This window comes from Suillus subaureus (assembly GCF_016647635.1).
Source record: "Suillus subaureus strain MN1 chromosome Unknown BJ212scaffold_53, whole genome shotgun sequence".
Lineage (NCBI taxonomy): Eukaryota > Fungi > Basidiomycota > Agaricomycetes > Boletales > Suillaceae > Suillus > Suillus subaureus.
In genome coordinates this window covers 81,672-99,784 of record NW_024538609.1, presented here as the reverse complement: position 1 = coordinate 99,784, position 18,113 = coordinate 81,672, and the positions used below count along the sequence as shown (strand labels likewise).

The 18,113-nt window shown below is 45.7% G+C and overlaps 5 protein-coding genes across 5 annotated transcripts; 1 reads left to right on the top strand and 4 right to left on the bottom strand.

Moving 5' to 3' along the window:
- Positions 1-22: 22 nt before the first annotated feature.
- Positions 23-1,682, bottom strand: BJ212DRAFT_1449602 (glycoside hydrolase family 71 protein; the record flags this gene model as incomplete). The annotated part of the gene is made up of 9 exons (XM_041338718.1): positions 23-373; positions 434-550; positions 607-659; positions 707-832; positions 883-971; positions 1,035-1,194; positions 1,240-1,401; positions 1,463-1,544; positions 1,575-1,682. The coding sequence occupies 9 exons, from the start codon at positions 1,680-1,682 to the stop codon at positions 23-25; spliced, it is 1,248 nt and encodes a 415-aa protein (XP_041187242.1).
- Positions 1,683-2,287: 605 nt separating this feature from the next.
- On the bottom strand, positions 2,288-3,731 carry BJ212DRAFT_1449601 (uncharacterized protein; the record flags this gene model as incomplete). The annotated part of the gene is made up of 8 exons (XM_041338717.1): positions 2,288-2,575; positions 2,625-2,678; positions 2,732-2,832; positions 2,886-3,010; positions 3,057-3,128; positions 3,181-3,323; positions 3,381-3,509; positions 3,570-3,731. The coding sequence occupies 8 exons, from the start codon at positions 3,729-3,731 to the stop codon at positions 2,288-2,290; spliced, it is 1,074 nt and encodes a 357-aa protein (XP_041187241.1).
- A 2,151-nt stretch (positions 3,732-5,882) lies between these two features.
- BJ212DRAFT_867797 (uncharacterized protein) lies at positions 5,883-7,752 on the top strand. The gene is made up of 10 exons (XM_041344238.1): positions 5,883-6,122; positions 6,170-6,282; positions 6,337-6,495; positions 6,543-6,621; positions 6,670-6,798; positions 6,847-6,951; positions 7,001-7,083; positions 7,138-7,152; positions 7,206-7,214; positions 7,274-7,752. The coding sequence occupies exons 1-10, from the start codon at positions 6,062-6,064 to the stop codon at positions 7,559-7,561; spliced, it is 1,041 nt and encodes a 346-aa protein (XP_041187240.1). The 5' UTR covers positions 5,883-6,061; the 3' UTR covers positions 7,562-7,752.
- A 6,502-nt stretch (positions 7,753-14,254) lies between these two features.
- BJ212DRAFT_1486372 (uncharacterized protein) lies at positions 14,255-15,516 on the bottom strand (the record flags this gene model as incomplete). Its single annotated transcript, XM_041341112.1, has 9 exons — positions 14,255-14,273; positions 14,334-14,416; positions 14,465-14,547; positions 14,603-14,808; positions 14,865-14,977; positions 15,037-15,129; positions 15,189-15,252; positions 15,325-15,421; positions 15,483-15,516. 9 exons carry the CDS (start codon positions 15,514-15,516, stop codon positions 14,255-14,257), a joined length of 792 nt encoding a protein of 263 aa, XP_041187239.1.
- An 866-nt stretch (positions 15,517-16,382) lies between these two features.
- On the bottom strand, positions 16,383-18,019 carry BJ212DRAFT_867687 (uncharacterized protein). Its single transcript, XM_041344237.1, has 4 exons — positions 18,014-18,019; positions 17,335-17,952; positions 16,611-17,281; positions 16,383-16,555 (listed from the first exon to the last, which is right to left on the bottom strand). The coding sequence occupies exons 2-4, from the start codon at positions 17,675-17,677 to the stop codon at positions 16,424-16,426; spliced, it is 1,146 nt and encodes a 381-aa protein (XP_041187238.1). The 5' UTR covers positions 17,678-17,952; positions 18,014-18,019; the 3' UTR covers positions 16,383-16,423.
- Positions 18,020-18,113: the final 94 nt, after the last annotated feature.

The window sequence follows — 18,113 nt, the reverse complement described above, 5'->3', positions numbered from 1 at the left end:
ACATTATAATAATTACAACACATCACTCGATTATACTCCCAACGAAAGGATTGAAATTGTAGTACGTACATCCAGTTTGATTCACATACATCGAGCCATGGGTGTCGACAACCGTTGTGCCATCTCTGCTGATCGCAATATAGGGGATTTGTGAATCCTCTGAAGGGAACGGTACAGAACCCATAGTCACACCCGCACCAGCGGTGAATGTTACCGTGTTACTACCTATGGCAAGTGTGATAGTTGCAGTGTCTTTGAGCATCACGAGTGCAAAAACGGCGTCCTCGGGGTATGCAGCATTGCGCGGTAGGGATCCAGTGCTGCAATTGACGGCCTTCGGCCATGCACGATACCAGAAGACAACCTCATCTTTCTATGCGATGGGGGAAAGTCAAGATTATCAAGTTGAAGAGCAATTTAGCAAATGGCTCACCGTAATGGTCGGTGCAAAACCAGTTTTGAACCATAAAATATAGTACTGAGCTACATCTCGCCAAGCAGCATGTGTGAAGCCATTGACGTAAAGTGGGGCTTGTGTCCCGAGGTACACCTACATAATCGCATATTAACTCGCGCCATAACTTCGGTGACGGTATGAGGGGTTACATTTGGATTGATATCACCAATGTAATGGGACTCGCCGTAGTCGTTCCAAGTTACTAGAGCACGATGAGCTACGACCAACACAATAATAAAGCTACAGTACCGATTTCAACAATATCAGGTTTCACGTCATTCACGGCTTGCTGCCAGCGGTAGTTCCAGAGAGTGTCACTGTATTCTACCCAATCGCCAGCACCATCAAGGTTCTTAAACTGCCAAGGCGAAACAGCTCGATTGAATATCAATAAAAGCCGTGGAGATTCGGATCAAACTACTCACACATAATATACGGTCCACTGAGCGACGAGACAGCTGCTTGGTAGGCCAGATCAGTGGCTGTCGTTAAGTTAGCATCAACATCGGCAGGCCTAGCGATACATTTGGTGAGAGAGGATTATCATGCTCTTTGCGACCTCACCTATCAAGACCACCAATTGAAGAACCCATCAATTGAGGGGAACGTGGAAACGAGTGAAGTAGCGTCCGAAGGGTCACGGTAAGTTGTGAATGCGGGTGCAAGTGTGATGTCGATGCCTTGGCTCTGAAGTGAGCTCTTGAAGCTAGCCCAGAAGTCCTCTCCGTAACTCTCCCCTGAGTATGTCGATACAAGTATAGTATTGTTTCAGAGAAATGTACTTGGACTTGACGAGTGATTCGCGATGATATTGACCATGTCGCTCTGCTGCCAAGTGTATGACATATCAAATGAGTAGAAGAGCTTGAAGCCTAAAGCTTCCGCGACTGCATATGCATCGACGATCCTGTCGACTTCGTAGTCATTGGCGGCAATGTTCAATGCTAAGCATGAGCCGTGCATGAGTGATTGAAAGCTTGGACAAGAGATATGAACAAGACGTACCAAAACCATCGATACCAATATTCTGAGCAATTGTAATATCATTCGTCCAATCACTTTCGGCATATGAATACGAGTTTTGTACCTGTGCAATGAGGTTGTAAACATGACATACAGTCGGAGTGTCTGAAAGGCTGGCCATGAAATGGGCGAAAACGCGTTGCGCATTTGTGATGCGCGCTATGGTGGCGCATGTTAGGAGGAGGAACATGAACTTTTGCATAGTAGCGTGAAGTCCTGAATCCTCAGTTATGATCTTCTTTTATACGCTAGTTCAGACAGGCTAGCTGTCGAGTTGGAAGGAAGTTGAAGAGTGGGAACCTCCCCAAAGTTGTGACCGAATTCCGACTGGGTGGGCGGATAGGAGTTAGCTAGGCTTCGCCAGGCAAAGTATATATACTTCCAAAAGACGAGGCGGAACGTGAAAAGTCAACATACTGGCATTACTTCAGTCTTTTAAAGATCAATGGCATTCATGGACTATTGCAGCCTGCTCTAATTCGTGAGCAGTTCTCTTTAGGGAGTCATCGAGTCAGCCAGTTCAGAAAAAACTAGTCACAGGATTGCAAGCAGGATGGTATTCAGATGACTCTGATGAAATCAGATACCGTATGGCAGCGGAGACAACAAAATCAAGCCAACCGTGGTTTCACATCCATTGAAATTGCTTTGGCAACTTGGAAAATGACAGAAAGTTATGACTTCTGATCACGGGCGCCAATCAGGTTGCTTGTGAGTATTGCTATCACATTTATACAGTACTGAACCTACTAATGTTTGTGATGGAGGCACTGTCGTGACTTGGAAACCACCTTCGCGAATTCTGTTTCAATCAAACGGCACAGGACGGATGCCTGGACCCTCGATCCTCTTTCCCGGCTCTCGCTCCTTTTGGGCTGCCGCAAATGCACTGGGTACGGGTATACCACAACAATCACCCCATCCTTCGTGTACATGACCATCTCCGTGATGCGGTTCATCAAAAGATGGAGGCGGTGGTCCTTCGTATGGAAGAATAGATCCGAACAGGAAATGTTGAATAACAGGGAGCTTCCCTAAAACTTCTGCCTGATACATCTTGATCATTCCGGAGTTAACTTTTTCCCAAGTTTTTACCTACACAAGAGGTCAGGCGAGTCAATTTACCGAGGGCCGCAATACGCACTGCCGATATGTCATCCAACATTGGGGAGTGCCATCTAAGTGAAGCCGTCTTGATCTATGTCCAAATCTTGAGATGGAAACTAGGCATGCGACACGAAAGATACGAACGGAGTTGATGAACTTTATGCAAGAGAAGTACATATAATCCTTCGACAGTTCATCTACGATCTCTGGATCATGTATTGCCTTCGGTCTTACAAATTTGTGTCCTGCAGTAGACAATGTCAGGATTCGTTGCACTCTATAACTAATTGCAACGTGCCTCGTAGCTGTGCAGAACCAAAGAGGAAAGGCAAAAAATGATAATCGTCGAGACCCCAGACGCCATGAGATCCAGCGGGTTCTAGCCAATACGTTGATTGAAGTACGCGCATGATTTGAATATATCTGGGAGGCATGAGCAATGAGCAAGATAATCATCTGCAGAATGTACCTCCAAAATACACGAGTAACAAGCGCGGTGTGATCGCTTGCCGTAACAACCTGCAGGCGATCTAGGCATATCCTGTGAGATGTGACATGAGGACCAAGTGAATCGAAAATATAAAAAGACTTACAGCCAGCAGAGAAAATTCAGTTCCATACCGCTCCCATAGTCAATGCGCTCTCGATTCCCCCAAGCCTGCGAGAAATAGGTAGTTAATTCGGGCGTAGCGTTTTGATCCAGGCCGGGAAGGTCAGCATGCAATGACGGTGCCAGCTTGAATATGGCAGAAGTAAGTATGATGCACGAAGGGTGAAGAATTGTAAGACCAACAGCTTGAACTTTGTCGTAGAACGACCTGAAAGCAGGGTTGCCAAATCTTGATGACTTGTTCTCAACCGGGGGAGTCTCATGAGCTAGTTGCTCTATTCGATCCAACAAGAGGAGGAGGGCGTTTATTCCCTGAACTTGCGCAAGAAGGATGCATTAGATGTAAGGATGAAATTCAAGGAGGAAACGCACTAGAGATTCCGAGCACGCGTCGGTAAGCCTCGCACCCACCACAGAAGCGTTCAGAACCTCGATGTACGATGTGATGTCGTTGTGAGTAGCAGATGATTGAAACGCAGTCAACTGAGCACTAGACAAGATACGCTTGCCTGGAATCTCGAAGGCAATCGACATCGTAGTACCAAGTCAAGGAAGATCCCATGATGTCGGATTTACCCGATGCAACTACGCATGGATGGCCCTTGGATGGCCCAAAAGTTTTGAAATCAAATATCGACCAGCCAATTGTCAAAAGCTCATTTGAAAGAGGGCGACAAGTCTTTTCACGGTGTATAATCTAAGCAACCACTCAAACGGAGTTCTCTTATCAAGTACTTCGACGACCTGAGTGCTAATGTATATGGGCCGCCATTGCCCACGGGCCACCACACGACAGGCCCACACCCAATCGAACTGTATCAGCATGACCCCGTGGAGTAGCAGACTACTCATCAAATTCACTGGTTTATCATGACACCAAGCATCAAGAACAGATGAGTGAATGGTATCGATGCAGAAGTTGCACACGGTGATTTGAAACAGCAGTGATGAAGAATGAAGAGAAAGAGCGCCAGAATGGATGACCACTGCCACCAAAAATCATGCCAGTTGATCAAGAAGCATTGGTTTTTCGGAAGGAGCCCAAACTTTAGTTACTGCAACTCAGAGTGGACGAAGAACATGATTGCAGTCACTTGAGTTGATTATTGGACATCCAGTTCATCGATGGGCTCTGGAGTGACTTAGATTTCAGGCAGGGAAGTATTCTGTTTCGCAACAGTATATTATACAATTCATACTGCATGTCTCGAAAGTCGAAGGCGTGGCATATTGATACAAATCTGAACGGGTTGTGCCTGTAGCTGGACAGTTGGCGACGTCAGCCAAAACTGATACATGATGCCTAGCTGAATCCTGATAGATCGCAGTTTGAAGGGTAGACAATGTCGGAGATTACCAAAGACATAAAGAAAAATTGGCGAATGGTGCATATATAAACACTGGAGTAAAAGTGTTCAGCGAATACTTCGCCAAGGCATGCCAACAGCAAAGCTGTGGTAGTTGTAGGGCTTTGCTGACTGGTTCAGACCACCTATTGTCAAGATTTATTATAATTAGCATATTGAAACCAGTCATGGGAAGTAGAAGTAGACCTTTATTATTGAGAAGCAACCTCATCCTTGTGGCATGCCAGCTATTCATGCTTCTGCAATTCAAAATTTGCGGTCTTACCAAGGTTGAAAGATTTGCACAGCAGTATATTCGTTCCTCTTCATCAGGTGTTCCAACAAGTGGTATCAGAAACCTAGTTATGATTAGTTGCGGGAGTGGCAGGGAGTGACGTACACCAGAGGTTGGCCGAGGCGGCAAGGCGGCCATAAGTAATTTGATGAGTTCAGTAGGCCCTCCGCAGGACGTCGGCCATAACTCCGTAATACGGCATGCATTATGGGAGCGTCTCGGGAGTCACTGGCAGCAGACTCAAACTTGACGTCGATAATAGTAATATTGGTGATGCGGCCGCGGCCGCCACACGCTAGAATTACTGTATCAGAGATGTCTAGACAACTCATTAAAGTTTTCACCTACGGTTCTGAGTCGACTTGTCGTGATGGTTAAACTTCTTCTCAGGTTGTCACGTAGTCGCCGCCAACAAGTGACTCTGGCAGTCCTGCGACTCGTGTGATCGACAGAACACGTGATCATTGATTCATTGTTCATTGGACCCGGGCCATCAATGTATCATGCATCATGCGCTCATGGACCAATTGAGTACTTGCCCTGGCGCGGCGCAGCTGGGCTTCCTGACACACGGTTGTTTCAATTTGTTTGTTGGTATCGGCTCTCTGCATCAAATAGTATGTACTTCGATTACCATTGAAAGTCCGGAATCTGAAGTCGCGCCAGCTCAATGGTGCAGAGAACAGCAACGGTGTGAGAGCAGGCCCTGGCCCCTGAGAGCTTTATCCCTCGTACAGCATACGGTAATACCTGCAACATCAAGGTACATGCGTTTTCGCGCCGCGGCGTAAGTATTTGTTATCTGCTGGCACACAAGCTGATGCCCGGCGTAGGCCACCGTATCTGCTTGATAGCGATAACTGATAATCACAATAAACCCTGTTCAAGTGCCTGTGTCGGCAAGGTCAGGATCTGGCGAGTGTTTCCTAAGGGGTGTTTGAGAAGCTTAATCTGCTTTTCCCACTGTGGACCCCAATCAGCATCTTGGAGCCGCCGGTGCTTGTATGCTTATTTTAATCAAATGCTGCACTAGTACTGCAGAGTAAATTTACTTTACTGCTTTGTGTGTCCACAAGGGATCACTCATCGTGGTAACAATTTGGGGCGCGTGCTACAGACTCAACGATCGCTTATTACTAGACACGCCAGCACGAAAGTATGCATTTTACGTTCCTCCGAAGTCTCACTTACTGCATGTCGAATTGCAGGCAACCCGAAGTATCATGGCGTTGACAATCCCGAAGGCCGAGCTCATCGGCGTTTTTGTGGAGTCATTGGTATATGGTTCGTTCTCCCATCTCTATACGCGTCCCGTGCTGATCCTTGCCTAGGTGTATATCTTATGGTGTTTAATCAATGCATGTCTGTACTAAGGAAGAGACATTCGCGACCAAGTGATTACTTGGTTGGGACTGCAGTTTCACTGTTCATCCTCATTACGGCAGTACGGGTCTCCTCGACTCAACACTGTCCACATATCTTATGGATAATTCTCTAGCATCTTGTCATTGATATCCTGCGCAATATGCAGGCTTTCACCGCAGACGAGGCAGAGCCAAATTATCCAACCAAATATTACAGCACATTCGACACTTGGCAAAACATTCTAAAGAGTACTCTGTATGTCGCTGTTACACTGGTGTCCGACGCATTCATTGTACGCATCCTAAACTTGCTGTTATCCAAATCTGAGCATCTCTGCAGTTATACCGCTCATTCATTCTGTGGGGTAGGAATTATCTCATTGCCGCATTCCCTTTCTTGTTATTTATCGCGGACATTGGTTTGTTTCCTTCTGCTATCCCACTGCTTCGGCTAACACATAATATAGCTATCGGTGTTTTCTGGGTATACACTCTAAGCCTTGTCGCTCCGGGTGAAAACGTCTTCGCTGATGCCCTCTCCGTCCGCGTCAAGACATTTTACTCAATTACTCTGGCTATGAATGTCATCTGCACATGTTTGTTTTTTAATCTACATTCGGGCCCAGACTGAATTCGCATTTCAGTGCTTATTGCCTTCAAGATTTTGAAGATCCAAAAAATAGTCAGGCCCTTCAAAAAGGGTAACGATGACCAAGTCTCTCGTTTGGTGCCAATCATAGTTGAATCTGGTAAAAATTCTAGCAATGCCTTCTCTGATATGTGTTCATGTACCGATAGGTTCTGTGTACTCAGCCTTACTCGTGGTTATGATTGGAACATATACTTCTAACTCCCCAGCCATGTTCATTGTTTTGAATTCAGTAAGTCTAGCCATTCTTTCCAGAAAGACTTAAACTAATACCATATTAATCAAGATGTCACCAATTATCGTGAGTTCTGCGTATTTCACCCTCCCAATTTGCTCACCTTACGTCCTGCACAGGGCATCGTGGTATGTCGATTCCCTCTGGCTGTTTCTTCCGTCCTTTCTCATGTGCACCGTTCCTCCAGTTCTCTTCCGTTATCGTCCGCGTCGGTCTGGGTCTATCTCATGGCGATTCCCATCGCGCCAATGGCACACTGTCTTCTTCGCGGAACATTCAATGGATGACACGTGCAAGTTCCAGGCCACCCGATAGCGAACAGCCGGTTTATTCTCCGCCATTCCCGTATGGGAGTGTTCAGGTCTCGCTGCAGCAATCTGTACATACTCATACCGACGGCTTACCGGGCGACATCGAGAATGACATCTCAAACTCACACACGGAGCACAAATCCGGCTCTTTCCGCGTGATATAACGGAGATGGAGAAAACGTGTGTCCGCCATTTATTATTTCCACGTTATTAATACAGCTAAGAATGCAGCAAGAATAATGGCCGTCTGTTGAGCTGAGGTGTAGTTTATAGGTAGTTTCAATCTATGTATGTGGTCCTAGATATTGTTGGATATCATAGTTGAACGTTGAACCCACCATCTCCGATTCTCTGGGGGCGGGGGCTTTGGGGGATTCCGGGTATATAGTGTACCCAATGCCTATGCAGCATACCCGCAATGAGACCATACTAACCGTCGAGACTCCTAAACAGTGGTCTTCATTGTTACTTGATTGGGTAAGATGGCTTCCATCGATTCCCCTGAAGGCTTGGTTGGATCGAGATGCAATTTTGGTCTGATATCTGATGATGATCCGATCGCGCAGATTTAATTTCGCTCCTTGTTGATCAAGATGATCAATCGCTCTCGTGGAGACTTTGCAGACCAGAGTTGGTTCTTTTGGCCAACTCACCACTACCGCAACCTACTGGTTCTCTCCAAAGTCCATGAGGACGAGTGAAGTAGCGCAAGTCATGGAATGACACCCCGTGCAACCATTCTATAAGTACCTGAAGCTAACACTTGAATGCCCCCCTCTTTGACTCGTGAATTTGATGCTGACTTACAGCCATAGTTTATCCATGTTCCGCTGATATTAATATGGCTGCATGCAGTACTAGTGTGCCCTCGAATCCTACCTCAAGTCCGAGGTCTTCATACCCACAGTTTATAGTTTCCTCTCCAAAATTCCCTGACAATGGTGATTGAATATTGGTGCATAGAACAGCAGGTGGGAGGAACTCTGTGTCCTGGAGCGATGTAGGTCATTGCATCATGATGTACCAATTGAAGTAAAAAAGATTGCCGCTCATACCAGTTACAATATTCCTATCGCGATTGGGCGCACTGACGGTCTATCAAAGTATGGATGTGTTTTCTTGAATCGCAACCACAACTAGAAATCGCGCCTTCTGCTGCTGTCACAGCTTGTCAGATTCTTGCAACAAGTCTATTGTTACAGTTTCTCTTTTTTCTTTCACCTCTTCACTTATTCATGATTACTAATCATTCTCAGACATTCTATGACATTCTATCGTACGATTCTTTATTCTCTTTTCTGATTTGCTATTTACTTTTCATCTCCGATTCATTTATTAAAGCTCCGCTTTAATCCCCTTATATATACTCTATCTCTTACGCTTGTATTCTTTAACTTGACCTATGCAGACCAGGGCCTGCAATATACTGCTTAACTTGCATGACTTGTACATGGGTGTATGCTTTAGACTCTTTGTGACTGTTTAGCTGTTCTCACGAATGCCGAGTGTAACAAAAGGTCAAGTTACTACTTTACCGCGCGGTTCCCTAGAACTTGCGCCCAGAACAGAACACCATACCGCTGATCGCCCCAACTCCTCCCGGTTTTACCTGGGATGAAGAAGAACAAGAGTTCTATCAGATAGACACCAAGGGCACCAGATATTCCATCGACCAGTGGGCTGCCTATTACACTAGTATAGCACCCAAGAACAAAGTTTGGAACTTCCACACTCAGACCTATGAACGATCCTCTACAGCCACCATGCCTAAAGAGATCGGAAAGACCCCCTCACCCTTCAATGGTGATACCCGCCTTGCTCAGGGATGGACGCTTCAAGTTGAGGTGTACCTAGACATGAACGATGAAGTCTATGATAATGACAAGAAGAAAGTCATTTTCGCCCTCAGCCTTATGACCAAAGGTGAGGCTGCTAAATGGGCCGAAGGCCAACTCAAGGCTGCTGTCGCAGCAAAGTCTTATGGAACCTGGGAAGATTTCGCTAAGCAATTCAAATCTACCTTCTTTCCAAAGAACGTTGAACAAACGGCAATATGCTGTATTTCCTCCCTCCGACAAACTGGCAGCGTAGCAGCCTACGCATCCCGTTTCTGAACCATCCTAGCCGATACCGGCATCTCCGAAGAAAACACGAAGATTATGTTCTTCAGAAATGGGCTTAAGTGTGAGATAGTCTCCGCTATATATGCCTTCGAAACAACCCCTACTACCATTGAGATGTGGCTAGAGAAAGCCCTAGACGTCGAGGTGCGAAGGACCTTAATAGCACCTCCCTCCTATACCAAGGTGAAAGACCCCTATGCCATGGATATAGATAAAGTAGAAATAGACGAAGAAGACGGTGAGAAGAAGGTTAAGAAGACTTACCTTACTCCTCAAGAACGGGAGCGTAGGCGCAAGGGCGGCCTTTGCTTCAAATGCGGCAAGAAGGGTTTAGCCGCAGACTGCCCAACCACGGTTACAACTAACACCAGAAAGGTAATCAAGGAGTCATCTGATGACGATTACAAAGAATTCCAAGAATGGAAGGCGTTTAAAGCACGCCAGATGAAGAAAGCTGGTAAGAAGCTGGTTAAGAAAGAAGAGAGTAGCGATGAGGAGGATTTTGCTTAGGGGAGCCTGCCATGGTGTCAGAAACTCCCAGAATCGGACTTTTAGTACAATCTGTTGGTGATACTAATTCTATTCGTTTGCCTCTAACCATCAGATTGAAAAAGACCGAAAAAACCACCGTAGCCACCGCTCTAATTGATTGCGGCGCAGAAGGCGAATTTATCGACGAGAAGTTCATACTCAGAGAGAACATTCACACACACAAACTCGAAACTCCGATACCTGTGTGAAATGTAGACGGCACGTTGAACAAAGCCGGAAGAATCACACGGTACTGTGAACTTTCATTTTTAATCAAAGATATCCCTATGAGGAAGCGATTCTTTGTAACCTCTCTAGGAGGAGAAGACGCTATCCTGGGAATGACTTGGCTAAAGAAAGAAAACCCAGATATCGATTGGACTAGTCAAGAAGTCCGCCTAAGGGAGCGTACCCTCAAAAAAGCATTTATTGAAGAAATCGAAGATGACGAAGACGTCTTTTATGACACTCTAGAAGAATTAGAACTGGAATGGGACCCCGCTAATGAAATTCTCCCACACCTTCTAGATCCCATCAACAACAACAACGATTTCTATACCTATATCCGGAAAACTGACAATATCTCACAGACACTCGCCCAGGATGCTGCTAAACCAAAGAAGACTTTTGAAGAACTCGTACCCGAAGAGTTCCAACAATATAAAGACGTATTTGGTGACGTAGCTAACGGTACCCTTCCTCCAGAACAAAAGTACGACCACAAGATCGATCTCAAAGAATCATTCGAACCACAGAAATGCAAGATATATCCGCTCAACGCTAAAGAAGAAAAAGCCATGAACGATTTCATTGACGAACATCTTGCTAAAGGGACAATTGTTCCCTCCGAATCCCCCCAATCATCCCCATTCTTCTTTGTCGGGAAGAAAGACGGTTCCCTCCGACCTTGCCAGGACTATCACTACTTGAATGAACACATGGTTAAGAATAATTACCCTTTACTGCTAATCTCCGATCTTATAGATAAGCTAAAGGATGCCAAGATCTTCACCAAGATGGATATTTGATGGGGATATAATAACATACGTATGAGAAAAACTGATCAATGGAAGGTGGCTTTCGCCACTTCTAGAGGACTTTTTGAACCCATGGTCATGTTCTTCGGAATGTGTAATTCGCCAGCCACCTTTCAGTCTATGATGAACGACTTGTTCGGAGACATGATTCAAGAAGGGTGGATAATTATATACATGGACGATATACTCATCTTTTCCAGAGATGAAGAAACTCATTGTATTCGTACCCATAAAGTACTCCAATGACTCCGCGATAACCTCCTCCACCTCAAACCCGAAAAATGCACCTTCAATGTAACCGATATCGAATACCTCGGCATGATCATTAAACCCGGTTCTATCGCCATGGACCCTGCTAAACTAAAGGGTATATCTGAATGGAAGACTCCCATGAAAGTGAAGGAAGTCTGGTCATTCCTCGGATTTGCTAACTTTTATAGACGGTTTATTGCTGACTATTCCTCTATCGCCAGACCATTGATCGACCTAACCAAGAAAGATGAAGAATTCTCTTGGACCTATGAACGTGAGGAAGCTTTTAATAAGCTGAAGCGTATCTTCACATCTTCCCCTATCCTTCAAATCCCCGACAAGAATTCCCCTTTCGCCATCACCACTGACGCTTCTTTATATGCTACTGGCGCAGTACTTCTCCAGAAGAACGACAACGGAGATTGGCTTCCTTGTTCCTTTCTCTCACAATCCTTTAACCCTGCTGAACATAATTATCAGATCTATGATTGAGAATTACTTGCCATTGTCTGTGCTTTGAAAGCATGGAGACACTATCTCCTTGGATCTCCTTACCCTGTAACTGTACAAACTGACCATAAGAACCTTACTTATTTTAGGGACGTACAAGATCTCAACCGACGCCAAGCAAGATGGCAAACTTTCCTTTCTCAATTCAAACTTCAAATCCAGCACATACCTGGAAAAGAACTCATTATCCCCAACTTACTTTCACATAGAACAGATCACCTTCCAGTCGATAGTGACGAAAAGGACAATATCAGTATTCAACTCCTCCCAGACTCGATGTTTATTAATGTCATTGACACTTCTTTTATGGACAGACTACGTATCTCTTCCTCTATTGATCCCGTAGTACATACAGCGCTCCAAGCGCTTACAGACTCCTCAATTCCTCCTCCACTCCGCTCAGCTCTTTCCAATTGGAAATTGAGCGACAGAATTCTCTCTTTCAAAGGACTTACTTACATACCCCCCGGAGATCTCCGACGAGAACTCACCTCCTTACATCATGATTCTCCCACCACCGGACACCCTGGACGCTTTAAAACCCAGGAACTCTTATCTCGCAACTACTGGTGGCCTGGACTAGCCACATTCGTCAAGAATTTCGTGGAAGGCTGTTGCATCTGTCAACAGAACAAAGTAAACATGCACCCTTCCACTCCGCCACTCTCTCCGATTCCCGCCCCTATTTCTAACCGACCCTTCGCACATTGCTCAGTAGATCTGATCACTGATCTCCCACTATCTGACGGCTTTGACAGCATTATGGTCGTGGTCGACCATGGACTTTCGAAGGGGGTAGTTTTCACCCCTTGTCTCAAAACAATAGACACTGAAGGTGTCGCGAACATTTTCTTTTCCAAGATTTTCTCTAGATACGGACTTTACGATAAAATTATCTCTGACCACGGACCTCAGTTCACTTCCTGATTCCAGATCAAACTCAGAAAACTCCTCGGATACAAGAACTCCCTTTCCACCGCCTTTCATCCTCAGAGTGATGGAGAGGCTGAACGAGTAAATCAAGAACTCAAAGTCTACCTCCAGATCTTCTGCGCCAATGACCAAACCGGTTGGGCGCCCATGCTGCCATTAGCCGAATTTGTCCATAATTCGCATCATCACTCAGCACGTGGCACTTCTCCTTTTTACCTCATGATGGGATATCATCCACATCATCTTCCCAATTCCCATCCAAAATCCGACATCCCTAATATAGAACAACGACTATCTCTGCTTAATAAAGCACGTGACGAAGTGCTAGCCGCTCATGAACTCACATGTAATACTATGCATCAACAAATCACGTCCAAATTCGTACCATTCTCTAAAGGCAATAAGGTTTGGCTCGAAGCCAAAAATCTACACCTCAGATATCCTAACCGGAAGCTCGCCCCTAAACACGAAGGACCATTTATTATCACCAACGTATTATCCCCAATAACCCATCGACTTGCTTTACCCACGCAATGGCACATACATCCTGTCTTTCACGCCACACTCCTTTCTCCTTATAAAGAGAACGATACCCACAGCCCTAACTATATTCCGCCTCCTCCTGACTTAGTTGATGGCGAAGAAGAACATGAAGTTGAAGTGGTCGTCGGACACCGCAGATCTTCTTCACGAAGGCAATATTATGTAAAATGGAAGGGATTCCCGAGTTCCAAGAACAAATGGATGAAGGAAGCTGAACTAGGTAACGCTTCTGAACTTCTTACTAATTATAAACGATCGCATCATCTTCTTTGATAGTAGTCAGTGCCTACTACCCTTAAAATGGGGGTAATGTTACAGTTTCTCTTTTTTCTTTCACCTCTTCACTTATTCACGATTACTAATCATTCTCAGACATTCTATGACATTCTATTGTATGATTCTTTATTCTCTTTTCTGATTCGCTATTTACTTTTCATCTCCGATTCATTTATTAAAGCTCCGCTTTAATTCCCTTATATATACTCTATCTCTTACGCTTGTATTCTTTAACTTGACCTATGCAGCCCAGGGCCTGCAATATACTGCTTAACTCGCATGACTTGTACATAGGTGTATGCTTTAGACTCTTTGTGACTGTTTAGCTGTTCTCACAAATGCTGAGCATAACATCTATCGTCAAATAGCATACTGACGGCCTTTATCAGATCTCTTGATTTGAGATACTTGATCACTACCATTCGTCCACATAGTATCTTAATTTTGTGAACCAGAAGAGTTGAGATTTGGCGCACGGCACTACTAGTTATGCATGCTGATCGCACACGAAACGATCATTCATTCAATGCTGCTAGTTACAATTCAATTGTCCATGTCAATTCTTCCGCGTCTTCCTGTCTCGCGGCAACTCGAAGTTCTATCCCAATACGTACAATCGTTCAAATACATCGCTCGTTGAGAATGTCACAGTTCACCAAATGAGGTGACCACTAAAGTTCAACAGGCGTCAAAACCTGATAATGAGAATCAGACAACCATACCACACGTACCCGTCAACAAAATATTCTCCGCCTGTCATGTAACTGGCATGATCGGACAGAAGCAATACTGCTTGACCTACCATCTCATGCGGCTTTTGAGGTGGTAAGCGCCTGTCGGATCAAAATTATTGGGTACATACCTCAGCGAAGCGTCCGAGCGGTACGGTTTTCGCCTGATTCTCGAGGACGCTGGTTTCCATACCCGAGGTTTGATCCGTGTTCACTGATGTCAAATATTCAACAAGTTAGGACCAACGGGATTATTGCAAGATGCTGACCATAACCAGGGGACAGCGCATTCACTCTAATCCCATGAGTAGCCCACTCCGCAGCCAACCCTTTCATGAGAGTGGTCACAGCACCCTTGGATGAATTGTAGAAGACCTGGGTCAATGGCTTGTTTGGCGCGACTTGGTTAATGATCTGCGAGCTCATGGAGGATGTAATAACGATCGAACCGCCGTGCTTCTTGTCGATCCACAGCCTGTCGTATTTGCCTGGGTCACGCTTTCCAAAGCACTAGCTCATGATGGAACTCACTTTGCCGCAGCCTTGGTGCTGTTAAATACCCCAAGGACATTAACGTCGTACACTTTATGGAAGTCTTTGCTGGTCAGTTCGAGTGCAGGCTTCACCACGGAGACACCAGCATTCTGTGATAACAAGCCACTTGTTTCGGAGAAATGACATGGCTGAAGAACGTCCCACTTACTGCTATAAGTCCTGTCACCGGACCGAGATCTTTGTCGATGAGGGCAAATGTTTCAGTCGTCTTCTCTTCATCGGATACATCACATTGATAAGCCTGCGTACAAAGACAGGGAGGGTTAAGCCAGTAAGTCGACCACCAAACATTTCACAAACCTTGACTTGCACGCCGAATTCTTTTCCAAGCTTCTCAGCTACTTCATGCGCGTTCTTGGAGCTCCTGAAAGACGCGTTTTATGCCAGAAAAATCAGCATATAGTCATAGAATATGGATACTCGGCTCAGAGCCAACCTGTAAATAATGGCCACTCGTGCACCAGCCTGAGCAACAGCGCGACTATAAGCATATCCGATCCCGCGGTTTCCCCCAGTGATTATGATGCATTTGTCTACGGCGAGGCAAACAATGTCAAGTGAAAGGTGATGCATGCACAATCGCAGCAGACGCACCAGAAAAGTCGATGGTGAAACCTTTCGAAGCCATGGTACGTTGCATAAGTCTATGGGGTTTGGCGTCTTTGATTCGAGATGTCTGTAACGTTGAAAAAAGAGAGGGGTGAGGCCTAGGGGATCCGAGATCTCGAACTTTTATTCTGGCGAGCTTCAAGAACTGACGTCATCGGTGAAATTGCCTTTCTCGTAGGTACTCACGTAGGATGGCGAGCACGCACGTAGCACGAGCGTTTTGTAGGCTGACATGTCTTTGTATGATAGAATAGCTGAAGATGTAAATTGCTGGCCAGGTGAACTTTTATGATTCGGATGAATCTATATATACTACCTCTCCCGACGTAATCTGTGGAGCTGTACTACTACATTGCATTCGCAGTTCCAAAGCGACGTCCCGGGAGAGGTATCAGTAGACCTTACCCTTACACAGTTGTCAAGCAAACCCAAGCACCGAGGGCCGAGTCGCAGCAATTACCACTGTATCCTGTATGAGCCCATGATAGCTCCACAAGCAAGTGATAAAATGATGCCAGAGAGATTCCTCGTCTTTGGGATGACGTATATGCACATAATACTCCACGTTATCGAGGGTGACTAGCAAAACGATGATCTTGAAGAGGTCAATCTCGGCTTGTCCGAGGGAGATGGAGCGTATCGTAGCTCTACAGAATGGCGACCCTTTCCCGCCGTTTGGTGAGAGAAGTTGTTCTATGAAGTTGGACAGTGTGACTTCGACCGGGTGCTCGTCACCGTCACCTTCAGGTAGCTGGAGCGGTGTGACAGTGGAAAGCATGTGTGATGCTATCATGCTGATTGCTGACCAAGGCCAATCATTACACCTAGATTTCATTGGGAAATGATTTATTGGACAAGAAATCGCGAGGAGCTTGACTCACAAACTGTTCAGGCACCATGGAATCTCGAAAAACAGGTACTTCAGCTCATGGCAATGTTGTCCGACTATCTCTGGCCAGGTATGACCACGAGGGTATATGATGAGTCCCGCGATCCTCCTCGCCACGTCCATCGCAACCAACCAATCCAAAAATCCGAGCCTGGTTCTTCGTCACGACCTAAATGTGTGTCCTCTCGTTCATGCAGATAATTATGACATATGTAGCAACCTACCTTGATCCAAGCGCCTGCTGGTTTGTGGATATAACCAGTCCTTCCAAGGGCCCATATTGCTATCGAGTCCCCTTGGCGTAACCCCAGTGTCAATGGGTGGTGATGTTCCATGACATGTACAGCACCATACGATCGCTTCCCCACGCTCCGAAACTGCACCCTGAGTGAAAAACAAGCGGGTTCAGAGACCTCGACGAGTCTTCCATCCTGCGTTTGGCGAAGAATAGCACATCGAAACCATTCCATTCTGTTAAGAGCGCTTTCGGAATCAGAGACCGACTTTTCCTGGCCTGGTTTCAACTCCACAGTGCCATAGATAAATATGTGAACCGACGTCACTCTTGCCCCAGAGGTTGCAATTGGGGCAGCCAGGACATATAGATATTTACTTGGCCCGCAGAAATGGTATCCCAGAAGGTGTGTGGCTGTACCCGGAAATGTGGGGATTAAATCTGTGAGATCGGGCGGCAGCACATCGTATGTGTGGTCTTGACCATTCGTATCGGTTGTCCGGTCCTCGCGAATGCAAAGTTCTTTGACGCGTAGTGTCCAGTTGAGAGGACCGACAATGATATGGTTTAACCAAAGTCCGAGGCCAATGAAGGCATAAAGGAAGTAAACACATCGCAGAGTGCAATACTCGTACCAACGTAGGTCATGCCTCCCTTTCTCTGCAATGTCGGACTATCAGCCAGGAAAGTGCGTTGAGACGTACAAAATGTACCTATGCAATGCAAGAGCATACCGCCAAACGCACCGTACTCAGTCAACAGGTAATATTTGAGTTGGTGCAATGTTATATCCTTCCCTGTCATAGTCACTGTCTCGACGTTGCTACTAGACTCTAAGGCAATGGCCATAACAATGCCTCGAGACCAAGCCCAACAATTGGCACTGAACAACGCATAGGCTCCATGTTTCGTTCCCATCTGCCTTAGAATCCGGGCAATGGAATGAAGAGTGACAGGGCTAGTATGAGTAGGATGAGCAGAAAACTGGATTTCGAAGACGGTCATGGTGTATCTCCTCCGGTGGTCTTCATGAGGATCATTCGGCTTGTAGAACATTGCTTCATCTGCGCTTCCTTTCTGACTGCCAACAAGACTACTAAGAGTCACAGGTATCCGTTCTCCTAATCCTGTGCCTTGCCAAGAATGTTCCAGATAAAGCAAACGCCTTTCATTTGCGTAAGTCAGAGTAAGGACGATGAATTCGTGACGCCAGTGGGAGAATCGAGTATCCTTGAGCAACTCCAATTTGTGTATTAGTGCCTTGCCATATTTCGAGGCGCTGGTTTTGAGAGTAGGTGCAGTGCCACGAGTCTCATCTTTTACGGTGGTGACTTGTCAACTTGTCAATATGATGTCCAAGCGCTTGAATTCAGAATTTTGTTGTGAACTCACCACTACCCCCACATACTCTGAATCTACCAAGACCATTTTACACAAATCATCGATGCAACATTCCGAATCAATATCGAATGAGGTAGTGCTGGTCATGGTA